At 39.8% G+C, this 23222-nt stretch overlaps 1 protein-coding gene across 2 annotated transcripts in view; it reads right to left on the bottom strand.

The window, feature by feature from the left end:
• The window catches only part of CPQ (carboxypeptidase Q), a 453369-nt gene that overhangs the window by 238452 nt on the left and 191695 nt on the right, over window positions 1-23222 (bottom strand). For both annotated transcript variants that reach the window (XM_049700258.1, XM_004275363.3), the window contains exon 4: window positions 14301-14508. In XM_049700258.1, the coding sequence (XP_049556215.1) occupies window positions 14301-14508 (208 nt within the window). The remainder of the gene's footprint in view (window positions 1-14300; window positions 14509-23222) is intronic.

The following is a 23222-nucleotide window of genomic DNA, read 5'->3' as shown; positions in this document are numbered from 1 at the left end:
GGTATAGATGTGTGACAGAAGAGAAGCATAAGAAAGACCAGTGGAAGTTCTGAAGAGAGAAGCATTGCATAGGGCTGAGATTAACTATCCTAACTGGAAAGACTTTTCTGGGGAGGCGTCCTTTGTCATGCAACTGGTGCTCCGTAAATATTTATTAAATAAATTAATGTTAATGAATCATTCAATTAAATAGTGAATTAGAAAGAGTAGATAAGATTTCAATGGGTGGATGCAGAAAAGGGGATCAGTATGGGGAAGGCAAAGAGACAGGGAAGTGATAAAAAACACATGGGATAGAGAATCTTCTGGGCTTCCAGAACACAGATTACCTGTGGGAAAACGTATGACCAGTATAATAGCTTGTAGATGCAAGGCTTTAAGTGATAGATTTAAGGAATACTGTCTATTATCTTACAGGAAGTAGGGAGCCATTGACTTTTTAAAATAGATGGTAGACAGAGACATACTTAAGGAATAAGCATAAAGGCACAATTGAGGAATATTGGTTGGCTGGCGGTATACCGCACAGATGGAGAGGAGAAAGACCAGAATATTAAGATGGCATCTCTATTGTCCACACAATATCCCCGAAGGATTAAAAAAAAAAAAAGAAAAAAGACTGGATCCAGTACCCCGTTTTGCATTGTGTCTTGTGCTCTCATATCCAGGCCCACTTCTTAGAGGCTTATTATGAAAATACACAAATGGTGGTTTATAGTATAAACTCAAAAGTCTTCTGATCTAAACACTGAGGAAAAATAGGAGAAAGTGCTACTTACTAACCTGGTCAGAATAAATCTGGAATGAAATATTGTAATTTTGCAAAGAGATGAGGCATGACTAAGGAAGAACATGCATTAACTGGCCATAATTGCTGCTAAAAATTCACATGACATTAAATTAAGTTAGTTTAACCCTAAATTAAGAGTCAAGAATGTACATAGAATAATAACATTCTTCCTCCAATCACATAACTATGATGGTACTTCCCACACACGGCCACACAGTCATCTTAGAACTTTCCAAAGGCAGCTCTTCTGGCAGAGAGAGAAGCCACGTTAATCCTTTCCTAAGCTTCCCATTGATTATTATTTAAAATTACCCCATGGTAGCAAAGCCCATAAACCGTTCAAAAGACAACTTCAAAATTCCTTAGCTGCATACTTATTTAGCTATAACATCATTTTTACTGAAAGATTCATGTATAACCAGACATCTAATAACAGGTTAAGTAAATTATAAAATACCCATTTGTTAGAATAACTTAAATAACTTAAAAGATACTAAAATTTCTATTTCAAGGGATATTTTGCCTGATGTTAAACAAAAGTTTGATCTGACATCAAACTTATAACTGTATAAAATATCTATAAAATATAACTGTATAAAATATTCATAGAAGAAAATACAGGGAAGGACATGCAGCAAGATGCTGACAGCAATTTTCTGAGCTAGTGCGTTTCTGAGTCAAATTTTTTTCATTTTTCTCTTTTTTTTCAAATAAGTAGGTATTAATTTTTTTTAAACATCTTTATTGGAGTATAATTGCTTTACAGTGGTGTGTTAGTGTCTGCTTTATAACAAAGTGAATCAGCTATACATATACATATGTCCCCATATCTCTTCCCTCTTGCATCTCCCTCCCTCCCACCCTCCCTATCCCACCCCTCTAGGTGGTCACAAAGTACCGAGCTGATCTCCCTGTGCTATGCAGCTGCTTCCCACTAGCTATCTGTTTTACATTTGGTAGTGTATATATGTCCATGCCACTCTCTCACTTCGTCCCAGCTTACCCTTCCCCCTCCCCGTGTCCTCAAGTCCATTCTCTATGTCTGCATCTTCATTCCTGTCCTGCCCCTAGGTTCTTCAGGACCAGTTTTTTTTTTTTTTTAGATTCCATATATATGTGTTAGCATACAGTAAATAAGTAGGTATTAATTTTATATTAAAGTCCAACTTAAACAATAAATGGAGTCCTTCTACCAAGGGCTGCTATTAACTCTAGAAAACAGTGGAGCTGGAACTGGGATTCAAAGAGATTTCTGCAACACAAATATAAAGGTTTGGTTTATGAGACTGTCACAGTGGGTAACACATGGATAGCGCTCAATAAATAGTCAGTGAATGAGATATAGCATAGAATAACAAGTTGATGTGAGCTATTCCCTTTTATAAAATTTCAGTTGGTTAGCATGATGCCTAGCAAACCACATAACTGGTTATAAAATGTTAATTTCTACCTGATTGTTGTAGCAGAACTGGAGGAGCAAAAGCCCGGGGAAAATCCAGGTGTTCTTCATTAGCTATTTCTTGGCCCTACATTTAAGCTTAAAGTTTTCAAAACACAGACCCAGATACTCTAGTGAAGTTACAACATAGGGAGGTACCTATTTTGGATAGCCTGAACTCCGCCTTTCACTAAGGATTTATACAGTACTTTTTTGTTTTAATTTTTGACATAAATACTTCAGTGTTTTAATTGCTTTCCTATCTTCTTAAATAGTATATATGGAACTTTCTTGTAGACTCAACTCACTCTTAGGAACATTAGTTACTACATTATCATGTAATATAGTAAGTTCTTAAAGAGAGTCTCATGCTATAACCAGCTGCATACTTATTTAGCTATAACATCATTTTTACTGAAAGATTCATGTATAACCAGACATCTAATAACAGGTTAAGTAAATTATAAAATACCCATTTGTTAGAATAACTTAAATAACTTAAAAGATACTAAAATTTCTATTTCAAGGGATATTTTGCCTGATGTTAAACAAAAGTTGTGAGATTTTTGTTATGCTATGATTTTTGAGTTGTGAGATTTGTTTTGTCCTTTACTTGCAGTTTCTAAAATGTGCCTTGCAGTGTCACGCTTTTATAGTTTTTTGCACACATTTTCTCTTTGCCTAGAACACTTCCCAATAAATTCTTGGTCCACCTATTAAATTCCTACTCATCTCTCTCATCTTTCAGTAGCCAGCTTTCCTGACAGCTCAGACTCAGTTATTCCTCTCTGTGTACCTTATACTCCTTGATTGCTATATTAGCTAACCCCAAAACCTAGTGGCTTAAAGCAATACATATTTATTATATCACACATTTTTGGGGGTCAAGAATTTGGCAGTGGCTTAGCTCGGTGGTTCTGGCTCAGAGCCTCATAACATTGTGATCAAGACGTTGGCCAGGGTTGCAGTCATCTGATGGCTTGACTAGAGCTGTTGGATCTATGTGCTGGCTAATTTGGGCTGGTTGATAGCAGAAAGCCTCAGTTCTTCACCAAGAGGACCTCTGCCCCGGGGCTGCTTGAGTATCCTTACAACATGGCAGCTGGCTTCTCCCAGAGTGAGTGATCCAAGAGAAAGAACAATAAGAAAGCCACATTGCTTTTAAGTTCTAATCTCAAACATCACACACCATTATTTCTGCCCCATTCTATTCGTTAGAAGTAAGTCACTAAGTACAGCCTACACAAAGGGGAAGAGAGGCCAGCTCGATCTTTCAGAGGGAGATTAAAGAATTTGCAGGTATATTTTAAAACCACCAAGATTGCTCTTATGGCATTATAATTATTTATTTGAACACTTTGATTTTTAGGTTGTTTTTTAGGACATCCTTAAAGCATTTATTTTACCCTAAATAAACTAGAGATCTGGGCAGTGACTATGGGAAGGTATAGAGTATTCAAACTTTGAATTTTATCTTCCACTTATTAGACGTGTGTCTGACTTTAGTCATTTACTCTGAATCTCAGCTACCTTGTCTTGAAAGTGAGAATCGTAATCATCAGCCCTGTTAGGATGAGGTAGAATAATACAGGTGAGAGTCCACTGCAAACTGCAAGGTACTGTATGACCACATTAGGACTGAACCAGCCAGGATGCAGTCAGTACTGCAAGCCCTGTGTTAGCAGAGTCTGGCTTCCAGAATTTACCGCCTAGTTTACTTAGCAGCCACCATGCAAGGGCCCCTATCGCCTCTCCTCTCCTCTCTGCCTCAGAATATCTCCAAGCTTATAACACAGAGTTTTGCACATAGTAGCTAATCAGTAAGCATTTGTTGTTGTTCACTATGAAGCTGACAGTTGTCCTGGTTTTCTTTTCATTTAGGGTACAACAGAGGAAACTTTTTAAATAGCAGTATTTCACAAACTAGAATAGAAAGCTACTAAGACGTACAGTATAATGAATTGTTAAGAAAGAGTACACACTCTGAGAAGGGACGGTCTTGAGTTAAACTCTGCCACTCAGAAGCTTTGTGAATTCTGTGAACTCTTTAAGCCTGTTTCTTCATCTGTAACATGGGGATAAGAGCACTGATTATTTGACAAGGTCATAATGAAGATCAAAGGAGATAATACACGAGAAGCATCCAGAATACTGCCTGTCAATAGTAAGTCCTCCATTAAGTGTATTATTATTCATCATATGATTATGATTATTATGAATTGGATCCAACGTTAATATGGGAAAGGTGTTCAAACCCATGAACGATGGCATCCTCCTGCCTGCAAGTCCCATTTTGCACACTAAGATGACACTGAGTCCAGGAAAGAGTACTCTTTAAGGCTTGCCTTGCCTACCTGGGTGGCTATCTAAAACAGCCTGTCTGGCTTGAGCTATTTCCACTTGCTGACTTTATGAGCCCAGAGGCATGCACAGCTATGAGCACGTTTCAGAAATTTGAAAAATAAACAATGAAATGTCTCATGCTTGCCACACATGTATTTTTCCTACCATGATTTAGGTTGGCTGGTTCTAAACCATAAAAAGTTTATAATAAGAAAGAAAAAGAAACTGAAATTTGCCAGTTTAAAACTCTAACGCCAGCCCCCAAAACTTTCCAACTCAAGGTTAAGATGTGAACCAATGTTCCAATATGTTCATGAAAGATTTAATAATTACTTTGCTTATGAAAGTTTAAACAGCTGCTTAAGTGAGTAAAAAGGCTCCCACCCAGGCAGAATAACTTGCTGTACCCATTAAGAAGGTTTTACAAATCAGCAGACTACACATTCAGATGAAAGGAAAGCCGCATTTGCTGCACAGCCTCTAACTATTCAATTATGTATGGAATGAGTTTGTCCACCAGGTCAATCAGGTTTTGTTTATTCCTTCAACAGGGCTCTTGACAGCATCAGTGTTAAGGCAGTTTCCAAAGGGATTGCTGAGCTTTTCAATAATGTATTTTTAAGAACACATACACGAACTAGGCCATGACTTTTTCTTTAGGTTATTTTACAGCTCACTTCCATGAAGACAGAGTTCACTATCAAATGGATTGGGAAATTATAGGAGGTCACATCACATTCCTTAAAAGAAGAATAACATTACTCTTTGGGCTTTCATATGCATTACTCCTTCTGCTTGGAATATTCCCCATCCCAACTCCATCCCTGTAACTTTTAGCAGGTTAACTCTTCATGGATAACTACTCGTGCTGTGGGAGTAAGTTGGATCTCTCCAGAAAGCCTTCCTTGGCCTCCCTGACCGGGATGGTTATCCCCATCATACCACTTTGCTACCATATTATAGCACTTACCACCTGTTACTGCAGTTACTTGTTTAACTGCCTGTCTCTACCATGAAACCCCAAGTGCTCTGAGGGCAAATTAATATACCAGCATATGGTAGGAGCTCAGTAAATTCCTGTAGAATTAATGAATAAATTCTCCAAATCACCCAAACTGCACTTTTTCTCCTTCTACCCAAACTTTAACAACTCTTGCCAATTTTATTTCTGAAATATTTCCTGAATCCTTCTCATCTTTTCCAACACTATTTCAGCTGTCTCAGCTCAAGTCCAGCTAATCTCCTGGCTGAATTTCAGTTTTGCCCTGTGAATATATACAGTGGGTAGCGTGAACCAAAACGAAAAATCCACTGCTAACCCAACCTTTCAGTGATTCCCTGCTGTCAAAGGACAAAGGACAAAGGATAAAGCCCGGCCCTTCAAGTGGCGTGCCAGGCTTCTGTGGTCAGTACCTCCTGATGCGTCCCTCCTATTTCTCAATTCCTTACTTTTGCATAAGCTCTCCCCTCTCCAAAGAAGGCTAATATTTATTGAGGGTCAGAGGGGCAAAATAACCTAATAACGTAAGATAAGAAGCAGGATTTGAATTCTACAGGCTATGTTTCTAACCACAGTGCTGTGCTGCCCACCCAATGCTATTGCTATAATCCTAGTGCTTGACACACACCCCATACTCCATAAATGTGTGTTGAATGAATGAATGAACAGTTGGGGGGAAAAAAAGAATATAAAAAAACACCAAAATATAAACTATCCAGTGGATCTTATGCCTCTTTTCTCCTGTTTCTCAGAAAGTTTGGGGAATATTGCAAAACGACCTCTTAAAAGCTTTCCAGAGCACATGAGCACATTAAAGGCTAAGACGTGCCTCAAAAAATGGCGTTTGTTTAACTGTTTTCAATAGAAGAGTTCCTAACTGTATCTGAACAGAGAATATTTTTGTTTTTGTTTTTTTTGTAGTACGCGGGCCTCTCACTGTTGTGGCCTCTCCCGTTGCGTAGAATATTTTTTTTTAAAAGAAAAGGAAAGAAAGAAAAGAACACCTACCAACACCCCTACACTGTGAAAGAGTGAAAGGGCTCCCATCTAAGAGTATACAGTGGGCACCGTCAGTCTCATGATAATCTCCAAGTATTTTTTTTTAATAATGGAATTTTCAGGATGGAAATGACCTTTGAGCTTTTCCAGACAAAGTCCCCCATTCTATAGTTGAAGGATTAAGTGGCCCAAGGTCACTCAGCTTATTTGTGGCAGAAATAAGACCGGAACCAAGGCCTGTCAACAGCCACCCAGTGGGTCCTTTCCATCACTCCACAACAGTGATTCTCAATGTGCAGTGACCTCTGTCCCTCAGGGGGACGTTTGGCAATGCCTGGAGACATCTTTGATGGTCACGGCTGTGGGGAATAAGGGAGAGGCGGGGGATACTGCTAAATATTCTACAGTGTACACGGTAACCTCCCACAACAAAGAATTATCTGGCCCCAAATATCAATAGTGATGATGTGGAGAAACCCTGCCCCACACTAAACAAAAGAAAAAGCAAACTCTCCGGTGAACAGGCTAGAGCTTTCATTTCAATGTTTCCCACTAGCCTGCACAGTGCTGCATTATATTTGAAATAATACTGGCATATGAAACTGAAATTGTTCTTTGAATCCCTGAAAATAACTGCTGTTGGAAAAAGGCTTAGATAAAAAAAAAAAAACAATTCCCCCTCATCAAGGCTTTAGGAAAATGGGTTTGGATATTATCAACCAAAAAAAAAAAAAAAATCCAAAACACTCTTCTTTTCCATACAATTCCCTCAGAAGAATTCTTGAATATATTAACATCGTTTAAATATTGCATTTACTAGGCAAGACCTCAGAATAAGGCCTAGGAAATCACTGAGGAGCAATAGTAATGGGCCAGCCCTAAAGCCAGCATGAGAGACTCTGTTCTCAGTGAGACTCTCTCCCACAGGTGCCCTGTACCCCTGGTCCCAGGTAATTTCCCCTCTTGTCAGGTCAATTTGAGCACAGCCCTCCTTCTGTGTTCGCTTGTTCGTTTGAGTGAGAGACCCTGGAAGCATCATAAGCTAAGCCTGGGAAAGACTATCTAGGGTAACGTCAGGATGGGGCCCCAGCTACACTGGGGGCTACACGGAGGATGCCCACAGGCAGCCCCTGCTTTCCAAGAAAGCAGCTCACTCTTGGGAGTGCCTTGTGAGAGTTTCCTCACTGGGTTAATGTGCCGTAGTTCGATGTCATCACTGGGGAAGCTGGTCAAAAGATACACCCAAGCTTTCTGCACTATTTTTTTTTTTTTTTGCGGTACGCGGGCCTCTCACTTCTGTGCCCTCTCCTGTTGTGGAGCACAGGCTCTGGACGCGCAGGCTCAGCGGCCATGGCTCATGGGCCCAGCCCTCCGCGGCACGTGGGATCTTCCCGGACTGGGGCACGAACCCGTGTCCCCTGCATCGGCAGGCGGACTCTCAACCACTGCGCCACCAGGGAAGCCCGTCTGCGCTATTTTTGCAACTTCTTGTGAGCCTAAAATTATTTCCAAATAAAAAGTGTTTTTTAAATGATGTGATTGGTAGTAGATCTGTTTTGGCTTTGTTTGTGGTCCTTTGTGGTCCTTTGGCTTTGTGGTCCTTTGGCTTTGTGGTCCTTTGTTAAAACAGAAAACACCTGGTTACCTGATTGGTGAGGGTGAAGGTGTATGCACAGGGGCACAGGGGCACAGGGGAAGAGGGCATCATGAAGTGTCACTAACACCGAAGAAGTGCTGCATCCATCAGACCCTCTTCGAAAAGGGCAAGGAGCTAAGGAGGAATGAGACCCAAATCAGACTTGATGGAGAGAGGATGAATAGGAGGAATGGACCAAGCACCGGTGGGTTTCCCAGGTTACAACCCTCATGGGTGCTCTAACGAAGCTGTGAGACAACAAGGGACAGTCTATTTGAGAGTTCTTCGTGCCTAGGAGAGCGGTATCAGAGGAAAATGCACAAGAGAAAGACACAAGTAATGACTTAGTAGGGTTAGCATGACTTGAATCCTGAATCAACAAAATCCCCCAGATTTAAATGCTATCCATCCAGCTAAAGTGTGCCCAGGCATAATGGAGTATCTTTGAGGTAGAAAGAAATGGGAGTCAGGAAATCTGGAGTCACATTCCAGATGTGTCCTATCAGGTATTTGCTGTGTCTCCTTGGTCAGGTCACTCAGATTCAGTTTCCTCATCTGAAAGTCAGGGAATTGGTACTAAATTGCTAAGATCCTTACCTGTCTGTCTCTGCCTAAGACTATTCTAAGAGGTAGGATACCCTCTATTGATTTAATAAAAAATAAAACCAATTCATGGATGGCAACAAGTTTCCTATAAATTTTCCAATGCAAATTAGCTCTTTAATGAATGGTAGTAGAATAACATGGCAATTAGTGCCAGGGAGGATCAGCTCAGAAGTCAAAGAACTCTCGTTTCCACCCTCTCAGACTCATTCTCAACCATGGACGGGCCTCACAGATACAACGATTCCCCAGGGAAAAAGCTGTCTGCGAGAAAGGAGTCGCAAAGCCTAATGTCAGGGCTTCCAGAGGCCTGCCTTCCCCCAGTGAAATGCACCCCCTCTAAGTGTTCAAGGTCTGCTGAATCCTGCACAACATGCCCAAATCACAGAGGAGCAGTTTCAGAAGAGGTGGAGAGAGAATTCCGTGCCTGGAGGAGCCAGCTCGTGGGGTTTTAGGAAGAGGGTAAGATTTATGTCTATAATACCCTTATTCTGCCTTTTCACATATTGAAACCCAATAAAGTATTTGTATGATTGGCATTTTTTAAAAGCCTGTGGTTAATTCAGTCAAGGCTTATGTCTGGATTATGCGGTAGGGTTCTGAAATATGTTAATGCTTCGTTAATCACATGTTCACTTTTCCAGAGCTGAAATTCACCACATGTCGTCCATGGATCTCAGGCCAAATCGGAAGGATTCTTTACGTGTTAACTGCTTCCCTTTCATCCAGGTGCTGTGCGTGTAAGGGGCTGTGCTGGGCGTCACCGCCGAAGCGTATCAGCCACTGCCTGAGTGTCAGCTCACTTTCAAGCCACCCAGGAAAAATAATGGTGATTTCAACATATCCTCTTCATTTTTATTTTTTTAATCTAAAAAAATTTTTTTATTAATTTTTATTGGAGTATAGTTGCTTTACAATGTTGTGTTAGTTTCTTGCTGTACAGCACAGTGAATCAGTCATACGTATACCCATACGCACTCTTTTTTAGATTTCCTTCCCATGTAGGTTACCACAGAGCCCCGAGTAGAGTTCCCTGTGCTATACAGTCTGTTCTCATTAGTTATCTATTTTATATATAGTAGTGTATATATGTCAGTCCCAATCTCTCAATTCATCCCATCCCCTTCTTCCCCCTTGGTAACTGTAAGTTTGTTCTCTACATCTGTACTCTATTTCTGCTTTGCAAATAAGTTCATCTCTACCATTTTTCTAGATTCCACATATAAGTGATATTATACGATATTTGTTTTTCTCTTTCTGACTTACTTCACTCTGTATGACAGTCTCTAGGCCCATCCACATCTCTGCAAATGTCACTATATCGTTGCTTTTTATGGCTAATATTCCACTGTATATATGTACCACATCTTCTTTATCCACTCCTCTGTCGATGGACATTTAGGTGCGTCCATGACCTGGCTATTGTAAATAGTGCTGCAATGAACATCGGGGTGCATGCATCCTTTTGAATTATGGTTTTCTCTGGATATATGCCCAGTAGTGGGATTGCTGGGTTCCTCTTCATTTTTAGAAATAATTTCCACTCCATCTAGTTTGCTCAGCATTATTTAGCACTATTCTTTAGTATAAAAAGTAGCAAGGTAGCAAGGATGTGTCAGGGATAAATAAGTTAGTCAACCTAAAGTATCAAGACCAACATTTATGTCACTCAGCATACTTATCATTTAAAATAAAGTTGAATGATTTTAGAAAATCTTGTCAGAGTTTAGGAGAGCTGAACTCCTTCACTAGCCAATGAAAGAATGGGTCTTAGCTGGTACTGAATCTCCATCATACACTTCCTTTCCCTCTTTCTTCATTCTAATTTTCTGCTCATTTATAAATAGTACTATATTATTTAACCATAACTGTCTCCTATTTAACCCCCCCAAACGCCCCCCTGCATGGTCTCTTTTCTTCCGTCTTCTTCACCTCTGGTCACTTACCTCAGCATTTACCTAGATCATAACCTTTATCTTATAGGGAACAGGAGAGGGGACCTGACAGCATGGAAACACCATTTTGAGATCGGTGTTTTAAAAGATAACTGAACTGCATTGCAAAAATGCAGAAGCAGAAAGAGAACAGAAGAAAAGAAAGTCAGGAGGGAAATAGCAAGGGCCTGAATTAGAACAGTAATGACAGTAAAGACAAGACAGGGACAGATTTTTTTTTTTTAAATAGGCTGAAAGTAGACTGAATAGGAAATGGTTCCTGACTGTAGGACAGTAACAAAGAGGAGAGAATGAAAAAGAACTTGACGTTTCTGAACTGTGCTGATAGGTAAATATGGTTCCTTTAACAGAGACAAGAAACCAAGGCGAGGGGTTAGGTGTGAGGGAGTTGATGGACTCGAGTTTAGCCATACAGAGCTGCATTCATGGGTGATGTCCAATGTGCCTATGGACAACCAATGTTCCAAATGGGCAGGAAAACTTCCGGATTTAAAGAGAATAGAGATTAAGAAAATCTTCTACTTGTTTTCTTCCTTTATTCTTCTCTTCATTTTACTGAATTAAAATATGCATTGAGAAGCTACTGCATGCCAAGTTCTTGGACAGGCATTAGGGAAAAAAAGAAAAGAAAGTAAATAGAATGCTCAGGGCATCTGCAAGTTCTGGTGGGAGATGACAGCATAACAATGGCATAAAGTGGTGGGATGAGGGGAGGGTTCCCAGAGGAGGCTTTATCAGGGATGGACGGTGCTTACTAAGGTTCATTAACTCACCTCACACCTGGAGGGGAGAACACATGCTTTCCACTTCCCTTTCTGGTCTAGACATGCCCTGTGGTTCCAGGCAGGCTGTAAGGCAGATTCCCCCCCAAAACACAGACACATGGACTTCACTTCACTGCACTCACCCACATTCCTTCTGGGCAAATGATGCTGCGACTTCTTTGTGGGAGACCTTTTGTTAATCTTCTATCTTTTACATGTAGGCAACAAGGTATTTATAACTAACCCTTGGAACGCTGTGCAACGTTATGATAGAGGTAAAAGTTTAATCCTGATTCCTGGGACAGCTCTGAAATTGTCCATCACTCTCCTGGAGAAGGCGTTACCCCCATGGAATACAGAGGTTGAAGCATCTTGACAGAGATTAGGGTGCTTAAGATTCAGGCCAGCCCCACAGTTCCACCCCTAGGCACCTACCCAAGGAGGAATGAAAACATACGGCCATAGGGAGACTTATACAAGACTTATACAAGAATGTTCACAGACACTTTACTCATAACAGTCAAAAACTAAAAACCACCCAAATGTCCATCATCAGCGGTGAATGGATAAACACACTGTGAAATGTGTCTTGGGCTGCAGCAGCTGCAGGGTTGAGGTGATGCTGTGAAATATTACCCAACAGTATAAAGGCATGGACAGCAGATACAACAACACGGATGAACCTCAAAAGCATCATGCTGAGTGAAAGAAGCCAGCCCGGAAGACCCCGCTTACATGATTCCCCCTATATGAAACTCCCGAGAAGAGAAAGCTATAGTTCCTTAAAGCAGATCAGTGGTGCCCAGGGCACAGGGGAGTAGACTGCACAAGGGAACACTTGGGGTGATGAAAATACTCTCTGCTACGGATGTGCTTACATTACTGGATTACAGTTTTCAACACTCATCGAATTGTACACTTAAATTTGGTGAGTTTATTTTATGTAAATTATACCTCAATAAAACTGATTGGAAAAACAGTCACGCAGGGCTGAGGAGGAGAGGCCCGAGCACGCTCAGCTGGAAGATGCCGGCGGTTCCTGGGAAGCTCTGAGCCAGCACTACCTCAACCCTCCAGCTGCTGCAGCCCGAGAACGCCTCTGTTTTAATGCTTTGACCTCAGAGCCCGACAGCCACTGGTCATTTCAGATTAAGGTTCCAATAGCTCACTCTCACCTTGCCACCCACCCTTAGGCCAGAATCAGCCTGTTCATCCAGACAACTGATAATATATAATCCTAACCTCCTCCCACCCTGGACTAGGGATTACTCAGTACCTGAAACGTGGACTCTTGGCTCCTCTGTTGTTCTCGGTTTCCTAAAGAGACAAGGGGCTGGGCTTATTTGTTTTCTCAACATTTAAAACTACAGTTTCGGGCTTCCCTGGTGGCGCAGTGGTTGAGAGTCCGCCTGCCGATGCAGGGGACACGGGTTCGTGCCCCGGTCCGGGAAGATCCCACATGCCGCGGAGCGGCTAGGCCTGTGAGCCATGGCCGCTGAGCCTGCGCGTCCGGAGCCTGTGCTCCGCAATGGGAGAGGCCACAACAGTAAGAGGCCCGCGTATGCAAAAAAAAAACAAAACAACCTACAGTTTCTCTACACTGTCTGACTCTCCATGGTTCTACTGAGATCTTGCTTTTCCATTACCCCTGCGGCCGTAACCCCAGGGTTGACGCATGTCCGGGTCCAGGGAGCAGGTCATTTAGGAAGGGAGAAGAGGGTCCCAAAACGTAAAACGCATCTTACTGCAGCGCAACCCTTTAAGTGTGAGAGAGGCCCTGAGTCAGGACATGTGCAGAAGGACTGTTTCTCCATTACTGTGTGCCTGTTCCTTCATCCCACTGACATTCTTAAACAAAATACAAGTCTGAACTGCCCAAACAGCTATATTTTTAAGTGCTATTTTCAGAATTTCAATAACTACTAATAAAGAAGGTTTGTACCAGAAACCTTATGAAAACCATCTTTTGTACACTTGATGTCATAGGAAGTAAACTGACATGACATTCAATGAGGGCATGTGATGTGACAAACACTATAGTAGGAGGCTATCAGATATGCATTATCTAGTCTAGCCCTCATAGTAATCCTGTTCCTTACATACACCAGCCCCATCTTTGTAGATAAATTCTCTAAGACTTAGAGAATAAGTAACTTGCTGAAGTCATTTAAGCTTCGGCTACTATACAGTTTGAATATGCATCTAAGACTATTTGAAGTTTCCAAAAAAAAAAAAAAAAACCCTCTAAAGATTTCACATAAACTGTGGTCTATAGCTTGGATTAATATTCACAAGGTCCTGGGTTTGAGTCCTTTCTCAGCCATTTACTAGCTGTATGGACCTTAGGCAAGTGAGTTTCCTTTAGGTTAATTTCCTCACCCGCAAAATGAAGAAAATAGACTTAGTTCACAGAGCTTTGAAAGGATGGAGGAAGGTAAGTCACACAATAAGCACGCCGTCAACTACTGGTATGATCTCAAATGCCAAGTGGCTCCAAATGGAAGAAATACAACACATATGGACAAATACTGCCCTCAACTATTCGGAGTTGCATTTCCACACAGTGGATCATATTCTGCCCTTCAGTTAGTCCTGCCCTTCTTCGGTCAAAGTAGTAAACTCTTGAAGGAAAAACAAAAAAGTGTCTGCCTTTAAGGAGTCTATGAAGACCCTCTCTGCAGACTCATTCTCTCTTTCCTAAACCGTCTCTAAAAACTAAAACTTGACCACAACACCTTATTCCCAGACAGCCCATCCCTTGCCTTCACTCACCTGCTCCGGATACTTGCTACCGACGATCTCTGCTACGGTGTTGAAGGAATCAGCATCTGGGTAGTTCTTTGCCCCCATCTTCAGCTGAATGACAATTCTGCTCCCACGAGAAGCCATTCTTGACATCATCTCTGCATCTTCCACCGTAATACAAGCTGTTGGGATCTTTGGCACACCATCCTGGTATTCCTGAATACCTGTGTGAGGGCTTGAGAAAAGAAGCCACCAGGTTACCTTGAAAGTGGAAATGGACCAAAAAAGTCTTTTTTAAAAGACTTTCACTGATCTCTGTTTTCATGTGAGGAAGGGAAAGGGTGGGCAATATTGGTTTACTTGCTTTTGATGTGAATGTAATTTTTCTTCTTGATAAAAATAACTTAGAAACTTCAATTTAATAAAAATTTCATTGAAAACATTACATGAAGTTTATTACTTCATTACATGATGTCTAGGCTGCAGACTAGAAGGCCCACACGTCTGGAAGGAAACTGGCCCAGGTACAACCAGCTCTCTGGTCACTGACTGGCTCGAGAGCTACGCTCTTCCCACCCAAACACAGAGGTCTGCATATGTGGCCCTGCATAGGGGTAGAACACTGTGTGCGAAAACCATAGAACAACATCTGGGGAAATGTTTCGATTCCCAGGAAGAAAAGTGCCAGATAAACCCAGGTCTGTGATTTCATTGCCACAAGAAAAAGAAAACAAACTATTATGATTTTGGCATGAAGGGGGAAATATTACCCCAAATGGTCAAGTTTTTTCTGCTAATTTCCAGATGCTTCTTATATCACTGGAAACACTTGTAATTGAAGTTGATATTAATCTAAATTGAAGTTGATATTGATTCAACCTCTCCCCATGCTGAGTTTATCAAATTCACTTTCTAGAACTGTTCTTTCAAACTGTCCCCTTTTACCTCTGAGGTAAAAACTCCAAACCACACCACCACAACTTGCTCAGGACCACAGCTTCTGAGCGCTCACCATATCCCATCAGTCTGTTCCTGTCTTCTGTGGAAGCACAAGCTAACAGCCTCCCTTTCCAAATTAAGTTTTCTTTTTGTACTTCTATACTCGTTTCAGGTTGTCTCATATTCAGAGAAAAGCCTTTTCCTCCTTTGAGCCATAACACATTTCTCTCCTGTACAAGTGACTCCAATCTGCACGTGCATAAACACGATGATCCAGTCTTATCACTGATTTCTGGGTGTGACTGTTATTGCTGTGACCGTGTATCAGGTGACTATTTACTGACTTAGAGAAACTGCATGACAAAGTGATTAAGAATACAGGTTCTGGAGCAAGACTGTCTGGGTTCAAATCTGGGCTGTGCTACTTATTGCTAATTGGCCTTGGGCAAGTTACACGTCTTTGCTTCAGTGGCTTCAGCTATGATTGGCGAAGGTAATTATAATACCTATTTCATAGTTATTTTGCAAATTTAGTTAACTTATACAAATAACTCACTTACCCTGGAACATAGTAATCCCTTAATAAATGTTAAATATTTATTATACTAATTTACCTATTACATTAACCCTGCAGAGAGAGACTGTGTAATCTCAAGTCCTTAGACTTAGACCATCTAAATACATCCTTTACGGACATTTCTTAACTGCTGACTGAAAATTGTATTCTTCATTAGAGAGAGACAAATGACTTATAAATTCAAAACTTATAAAGCAGAAACCCTGAATCTGAATCCCTGTTCTGGAATATGCCTAATCCACTCTAACTTCCAGTTTAGGTCACATCCTGGATCTACCATTCTCCACCTGCCTGACACCAAGCGACTTAGATTACCTCTCTGTTTCTGAGTTTCCACAACTGAAAAGTAGAGAATAATATTAGTATTGACCTCATAAGATTGCTATGAGGAACATAAGAGATAGTATATGTAAAGGATTTTAAAGTGCTTGGCATATAGGAATTACTTAGCAAACATTAGTTGTTATTATTATTTCTTCAGTGTTAATTTTCCCCACTGAGTTGGTAGAGTGGTTAATGACCAAAAGTATTTTGAAACACGTAGGAAGACAATCTAAATATTTATTATTCATATTACCTTACGTGATGTCTAGGATTCAACAAACTCTCCTTGTTCTCAGGATCTCTGACTCAAAAGGAGGTCAGTGTAACACCTCTTAATAGGCTCTTTTAAATAATGTTTCTAAACAAATTGGCACTAATAAGTTACAGGTAAGGCTTCTTAATTTGGGGACAGTGAATTGGGCATATACCAGGGGCTCCACTGAGGAAAATGGCATTTTCTAACTGTGGTTCTGAATTCAAGATATAAAAAGCTTCTAATTTGTTTCTACAATTAAGCATGTTCTCCAGTGGTTGAGTGTTCAGCATTGTTCAGTAGAAGTAGGCAGAGTGAAGACTCAACAGTTCTATTTAGAGTCCTGTGTTTTTACTGTCAATTGTCCTACAGGAGGTGATCACCATAAACATCACCTTCCTGGCCCCACTTACAAGCCCCACTTGCATTTAACAATAGCAAATGGTAAACTACAAAGGAAGCCATAAAAAATCAAAACAAGAACATTTAAAGATTAATACCAATCCTTCACAAAGTCTTTGAAAAAATACAAGAGGAGGGAACACTTTCCAACTCATTCTACAAGGCCACTGTTAATAAGAACAAAACTAGACATAGACCCTACAAGAAAAAAAACTATAGACCAATATCTCTTAAGAATATAAATGCAAAAAACAAAATCAACAAAATACAAATTGATACTGCAACATATGAAAAGAATTTTACACCATCACCAAGTGGTATTTACTCCAGAAATGCAAGGTTGATTTAACATCAAAAAATCAATCAATGCAGTGTATAATAATATAATATATAATATAATATTGTATAATAATATAATAAAGGACAAAAACCACGTGATCAGCTCGATAGACGCTGACAGTCTTCGACAAAATCTAACGCTCCTTCATGATAAAAACACTCAACAAACTTTGAATGGAAGGGAACTTCCTCAACCTAATAAAAGGTATCTATGAAAAACCCACAGCTAACGTCATACATAGTGGTAGAAGACTGAATGTTTTTCCCCTGAGATCAGAAACAAGGCTAGGATGTCTGCTCTGCCCACTTCTATTCAATGTTGTACTGGAGGTTTTAGCCAGGAAAATCAGACAAGAAAAAGAAATAAAAGAAATCAAGGTTGGAAACAACGAAGTAAAACTATCTCTGTCCACAAATGGTCACGTATATAGAAAATCCTAAGGAATCCACACGCCCGCACACAAAAAACTATTAGAGCTAATTAACAAGCTCAGCAAAGTTGCAGGATACAGTATCAATATACAAAAATCAATTGCACAGTAGTAATAAACAATACAGTGTAGTAGCAATAGAGTAGCAATGAACAATCTGAAAGTTAAGTAAACAACTGCATTTCCATTAGCAACAAAAAGAATAAAATACTACAAATAAACTTAACAAAAGAAGTGCAAGATTCATACAATGAAAACTGCAAAATGTTGTTTAAATAAATTAAAGAAGATCCTAATATATTGAAAAGTGCCCCATGTTTATGGATTAGAAGACTTTACATTCTTAAGATGGTAATACTCCCCAAACTGATTTACAGATTCCATGCAATTCTTCTCAAAATTCCACCTGCCGTTTTTGAAGAAATTTACAAGCTGATTCTAAAATTCATACGGAAAAGCAAGGGACTTAAAATAACCAAACTGATTTACAGATTCCATGCAATTCTTCTCAAAATTCCACCTGCCGTTTTTGAAGAAATTTACAAGCTGATTCTAAAATTCATATGGAAAAGCAAGGGACTTAAAATAACCAACACAAGTTGAAAAAGTAGAACAAAATTGGTGGACTCACACTTCTAAATTTAAAAACATACTACAAATCGATAATAATTTAAAAAGTGGTACTGGTATAAGGATAGACACATAGATCAATAAAATAGAATTGAGAATACAGAAATAAAGTTTATAAGATTGGTCAATTCATTTTCAACGAGGGGGCCAAGATAATTCAATGGGGATAAAACAGTGTTTCCACAAATGATGCTGGGGCCAACCAGATACCCAGGTGAAAAAGATTGAAGTCGCACCCCTACATCACACCCAAAAACATTCAAAATGAACCACAGACCTAAACGTAAACTGGCACACATATGTTTATAGCACTACTCAGAATAGTCCAAAGGTGGAAACAACCCTAATGTCCATCAATTGATGAGTAGATAAACAGATTTGGTATATCTATACAATGGAATAGTATTCAGCAATAAAAAAAATAATGTTCTGAAACATGCTACAACATGAACGAACCTTGAAAACCTTGAACCTTCTTTCACTTCTTTCCTAACTGAAAGAAGCCAATCACACAAGACCACATATTGTAAAGTTCCACTTATAAGAAATGTTCAGAATAGGCAAATTCACAGAGGTAGAAAGTAAATTTTAGGTTGCCTTGCACTGTTGGAAGGGACAGGGAAATGGGAAGTGAATGCTAACTGTTAGGGATTTCTTTTCGGGATGATGAAAATGTTCTAAACTAAAATTAGACAGTGATGGTATTTGCACAACTCTTTGAATATACTAAAAAACACCAAACTGTGTGTGTTAAAATGGTAAATTGTATGGTCTGTGAATTTACCCCAATAAAACTTCTATTAGAAGTTTAAAGAATCAAAATAAAAATCTTAAGCTTCCAGATTTCTCTTTAAGAGGAAAATCCTGGTATCTTTTTCATTCAAAAATCATGCTTCTAGGGCTCTGGTTTATGACATGTATGAAAACAAAGCCTGCTGGTCTCTGTGCTTGTAAGAGAGTATACCCAAAATATAAAATGAACATGGAAACTGTAAGTCTTAATAAGCTTTTCAAATTTTACTAAATTTCTTGTGTATGTTTTGGAAAGTGATATACCGAAGTCAGCTGAATATTGTCTTTTATCTACATAAAATAAGTGCAAGGTTTAAACAAATACGTTTTGACATTTCCCACCTGATTACCACACATCAGTCAAACTCCCTAAATGCTAGTCACTTTTCACTAGCTCTTTATAAAAGATACCAGGCACTCTGTTTCTGAGCACTTTAAAATTTGCAAAGCTCAAATCAACCATTGGAACTGGGGGTCAGCTTGTGATGTTAAATATCCAACATGAGGAAAATTATGTATCCTTACTGAGGAATATGTAGGTTTTCATAGGGGCATAGAATACATTAATTGAAGTAAAAATTATTCACAACACAATGAAGTCTTGGAATGTTTCCTAAAGAAAGAGTCTAGAGGTGGGAATGATTTATGAGGACTGCGAGCTTTTGAAGCTATAGTCTCTTGTTTCTATGACAGGTTTTTTTTAACTTCCTTATTAGGATCGTTAAAAGAGCACCTATTCTGTTTATCGGAAAGCCTTGTTTGCTTTAAAAATCAAAGCAAAATTCAATCAAACCTCATAAGGTTGCTATGAGGAATATAAGAGATAGTACATATACTAGGATTTTAAGTGCTTGGCATTTTAAGTACATATACTAGGCATTTTAAGTGCTTGGCATATAGGAATTACTTAGCAAACATTAGTTGTTATTATTAGTTGTTATTATTATTAGTTGTTATTATTCCTTCAGTGTTAATTTTCTTCAGTGTTTGATTGAAAATAACTCTCTTGGAAAAATTAAAATTGACTTTATTAAATTTTTTTAGATCTACCACTTTAAGAATAAATTCATCTCAGACTTTTATACTGTCATTAACAACAATAAGAGTAAATTGATCTCAGGCGTTTATACTGTCATTAAGAATACAAAAGCAAAAGGATTCATTTACACCATAATTTCACAAAAAAGGAAACCCTGAAATATTTCCAACTCCCACAGGTTAAAAATAAAAAATGAAAACAAAAATAACCTGACCAAGAGAGAGGAGGCAGGACTAAATTTCATTCCTAATTTCTATAATTCAGTTGAAATGGCAGAAGAGAGAGAAGAAGTCAAATTCTTGAATTCTGTTCCATATTGATGACAGACCCCACATGAGCAAAACTCAGCCAACATGTTTAATATCATATTCATGGGCAGATCTCAGTAAGGAGACTATTACAGACACAGCATCAGAGAGATGTACCTTCTTGCAAAACAGAGGAACCCAGCCAGCTCCACAAGACTGTGAGACAGAAGGAAGATGCTCAAAATGCTTAGAGGAATAAAACCACGTGATTTTTTAACATCCACAGCATATAGGAAGGGCTTTCAGGTAATTTCTCTAAGACACAAAAATGTAAAGACCTGCCTGTAAAAAAAATAGAAAAGAGAATTCAATATACCTAAAAAAAATTTTATACTTAATATTTTGTTACCTAGAAAGTACTGAATACTAGTTTCATTATTATTAGATATTTTGTAACCTAAAGTAATCATCAAAAATATATTTGTTCCCTTTTTTCCTTTCTGATCTTGTTCTTCTGTATAAGTTACAATTTTCTGCTAATGTACAGTTATTTCATCACCTTAATTTGTTTTTTTCTTATATTCTCCTCCAATCTTTACCATTTCTAAAAGGAATATGTATTAAGTAAGATGAAAATCTACCTTGGAATAACAAAAATGTTACAATAGATAATTTCTTTAATAAAAATGATAATAATGAAAAAGATACGGAGGAACATAAAAATCACTGATAAATGAAGATGGTAACTTTAACCAACAAAATGCTCTATCCATTTTACTAACTAAATATTGTTTTGAGTTTAAGCCTCAATGGGAAACATTTCTGATTAACTGGACTGGAAAGTATTTAAAGATCATCTGATCCAAGATCTCTGTCTTCTCAGTCAGAAATATCCTAAGTTTCTATTATTAACTCTGTTAAACTATGCTAATCTCTCATTACCCTCAGAGCCCAACATCCTCTTATTAGAACAGAACTGAAGATATAACTAATAGCACATGGTATAGACTGAATGTTTGTGTCCCTCCAAAATTTGTATGTTGGAATTCTAACCCCACATGGTGATGGTTTTAGGAGGTGGGGTCTTTGGCAAGTGACTAGGTCATGAGGACATAGCCTACCTGCGTGGTATTAGTACCCTTATAAAAGTGGCCCCAGAAAGATCCCTCACTCCTTCCACCACATGAGGTTACAGTGGAAAAAATAGTTGTCTAGGAAGTGGGTGCTCGCCAGACACTGAGTGTGCGGGCACCATGATCTTGGGACTTCCCAGCTTACAAAACTGTAAGAAATAACCGTTGGTTGTTCATAAGACCCCAGTCCATAGTATTTTTGTTATAAAAGCCTAAACAAACTAGACAGCGTATTTTGTCAGAAGGGAAACAAGATAAAGCCATTTGAATTATTTAATATCCATTCTTTTTTTTTTTTTGATGTGGACCATTTTTAAAGTCTTTATTGAATTTCTTATAATATCGCTTCTAATATTTTATGTTTGGGGGGTTTTTTGTCTGCAAGGCATGTGGGATCTTAGCTCCTCAACCAGTGGTCGAACCCACACCTCCTGCATTGGAAGGTGAAGTCTTAACCACTGGACCACCAGGGAAGTCCCTAATTTGCATCCTTGATTAAAACTCTGGGGGAAAAAAAGGAATGGTTGATTTCTTTCTTGACATGAAGAAAATATTTTTAAAACAAAGCATCAGATAATCATACAAAGGTCAGATCAAGATGGCAGAGTAGGAGGATGTGGAGCTCACCTCCCCCCACAAACACATCAAAAATACATCTACACATGGAACAATTCTCATGGAAAACTACCTGGAAACTGGCAGAACTCCTGTACAACCAAAGCTGCAAGGAAGATTTCCACATAACTGGGTAAGGATGGAAAAAAGGCATAGGGTTGGGACCTCCACTGCTGGGAGGGATCTGAAAGAAAAAGAAGGTCTTCACAGGCAGACCCTCGCCCTGGGGACTGAGTAGGCTGAGCGACAGACTGGGTGTCCCAGTCTTGGGGTCCTACATGGAGAAGACAAGCCCTCTTGGCTGCTGGGAGAACCGCAGGAACTGGAGAAGGGCTGGAGAAGCCTAGACTCTACTCATAAAGAGTGTGCAGGTGCTGGCTTGCCAACAAACAGAGTGGAGAGAGCTCTGCATGGTGGCTGCCACCTCACCACTCTTCTGAATCCAAGTGGGGTGAACACCCCGGCCCTGCCCACTCCACACCACATCTTGGCACTGGATCTGAGGTAGACAGGCCCTGGGAGAAGACTCAATCTAGAGATGCAGAGGAGGCTAGGGGGTGTGGGGTATGGTCCAGGTGGGGCAGCTGCAACCGGTGCTGGCGCTAACTCAGGCTGCACTAATGAAGCAGCCCACTTCAATTTCTCCAGCCACAGTGCCCCAACCCCCAACCCCCACCTAGTGAATGCTCCAGCCCCACCCACTCCACACCACAGCCTTGCCCTAGATCACACAATGCTAGATGACATTGTACTAGATGACTACAACAGGGGAAGGGACACAACTTGGGCTGCGACTGAGTGGACCTGCAGACACCTACACAGGCGATACCATCAGATCTCTGTGAGTGCACAAGCCTCACTTACTTTGGGGCAAAACACACACTCAAAGGGAACAGAGTCTGCTTGAGCCCAACCCTCAGGACTTCTGCTCCAGCAACTGGGGAGCAGACCCCACCCCAACAGGCCAGCGATAGCTATGGAGCAGAGAGAAAGTTCCACCTCACATGCTGCATAGGCTTTCAATCCTCCAACACCAACTACACTCCCTACCAAGGTGATGGTGGCCAGCACACCCCAAGGAAAGACATGGCTGGTGCCTACATCAGAACCAGCCCTCACACCAAAGACATTGGATAAACACAGTCTACCTAGGGACACTTCCACAAAAAAACACCCCTTCAAGACCACAATAGGTAACTATTCCTCCTAAATTCACAGAGACAGAGA

Source organism: Orcinus orca, chromosome 17 (genome assembly GCF_937001465.1).
Source record: "Orcinus orca chromosome 17, mOrcOrc1.1, whole genome shotgun sequence".
NCBI classification, from domain to species: Eukaryota; Metazoa; Chordata; class Mammalia; order Artiodactyla; family Delphinidae; genus Orcinus; species Orcinus orca.
This window is presented reverse-complemented; position numbering and strand designations above follow the sequence as displayed.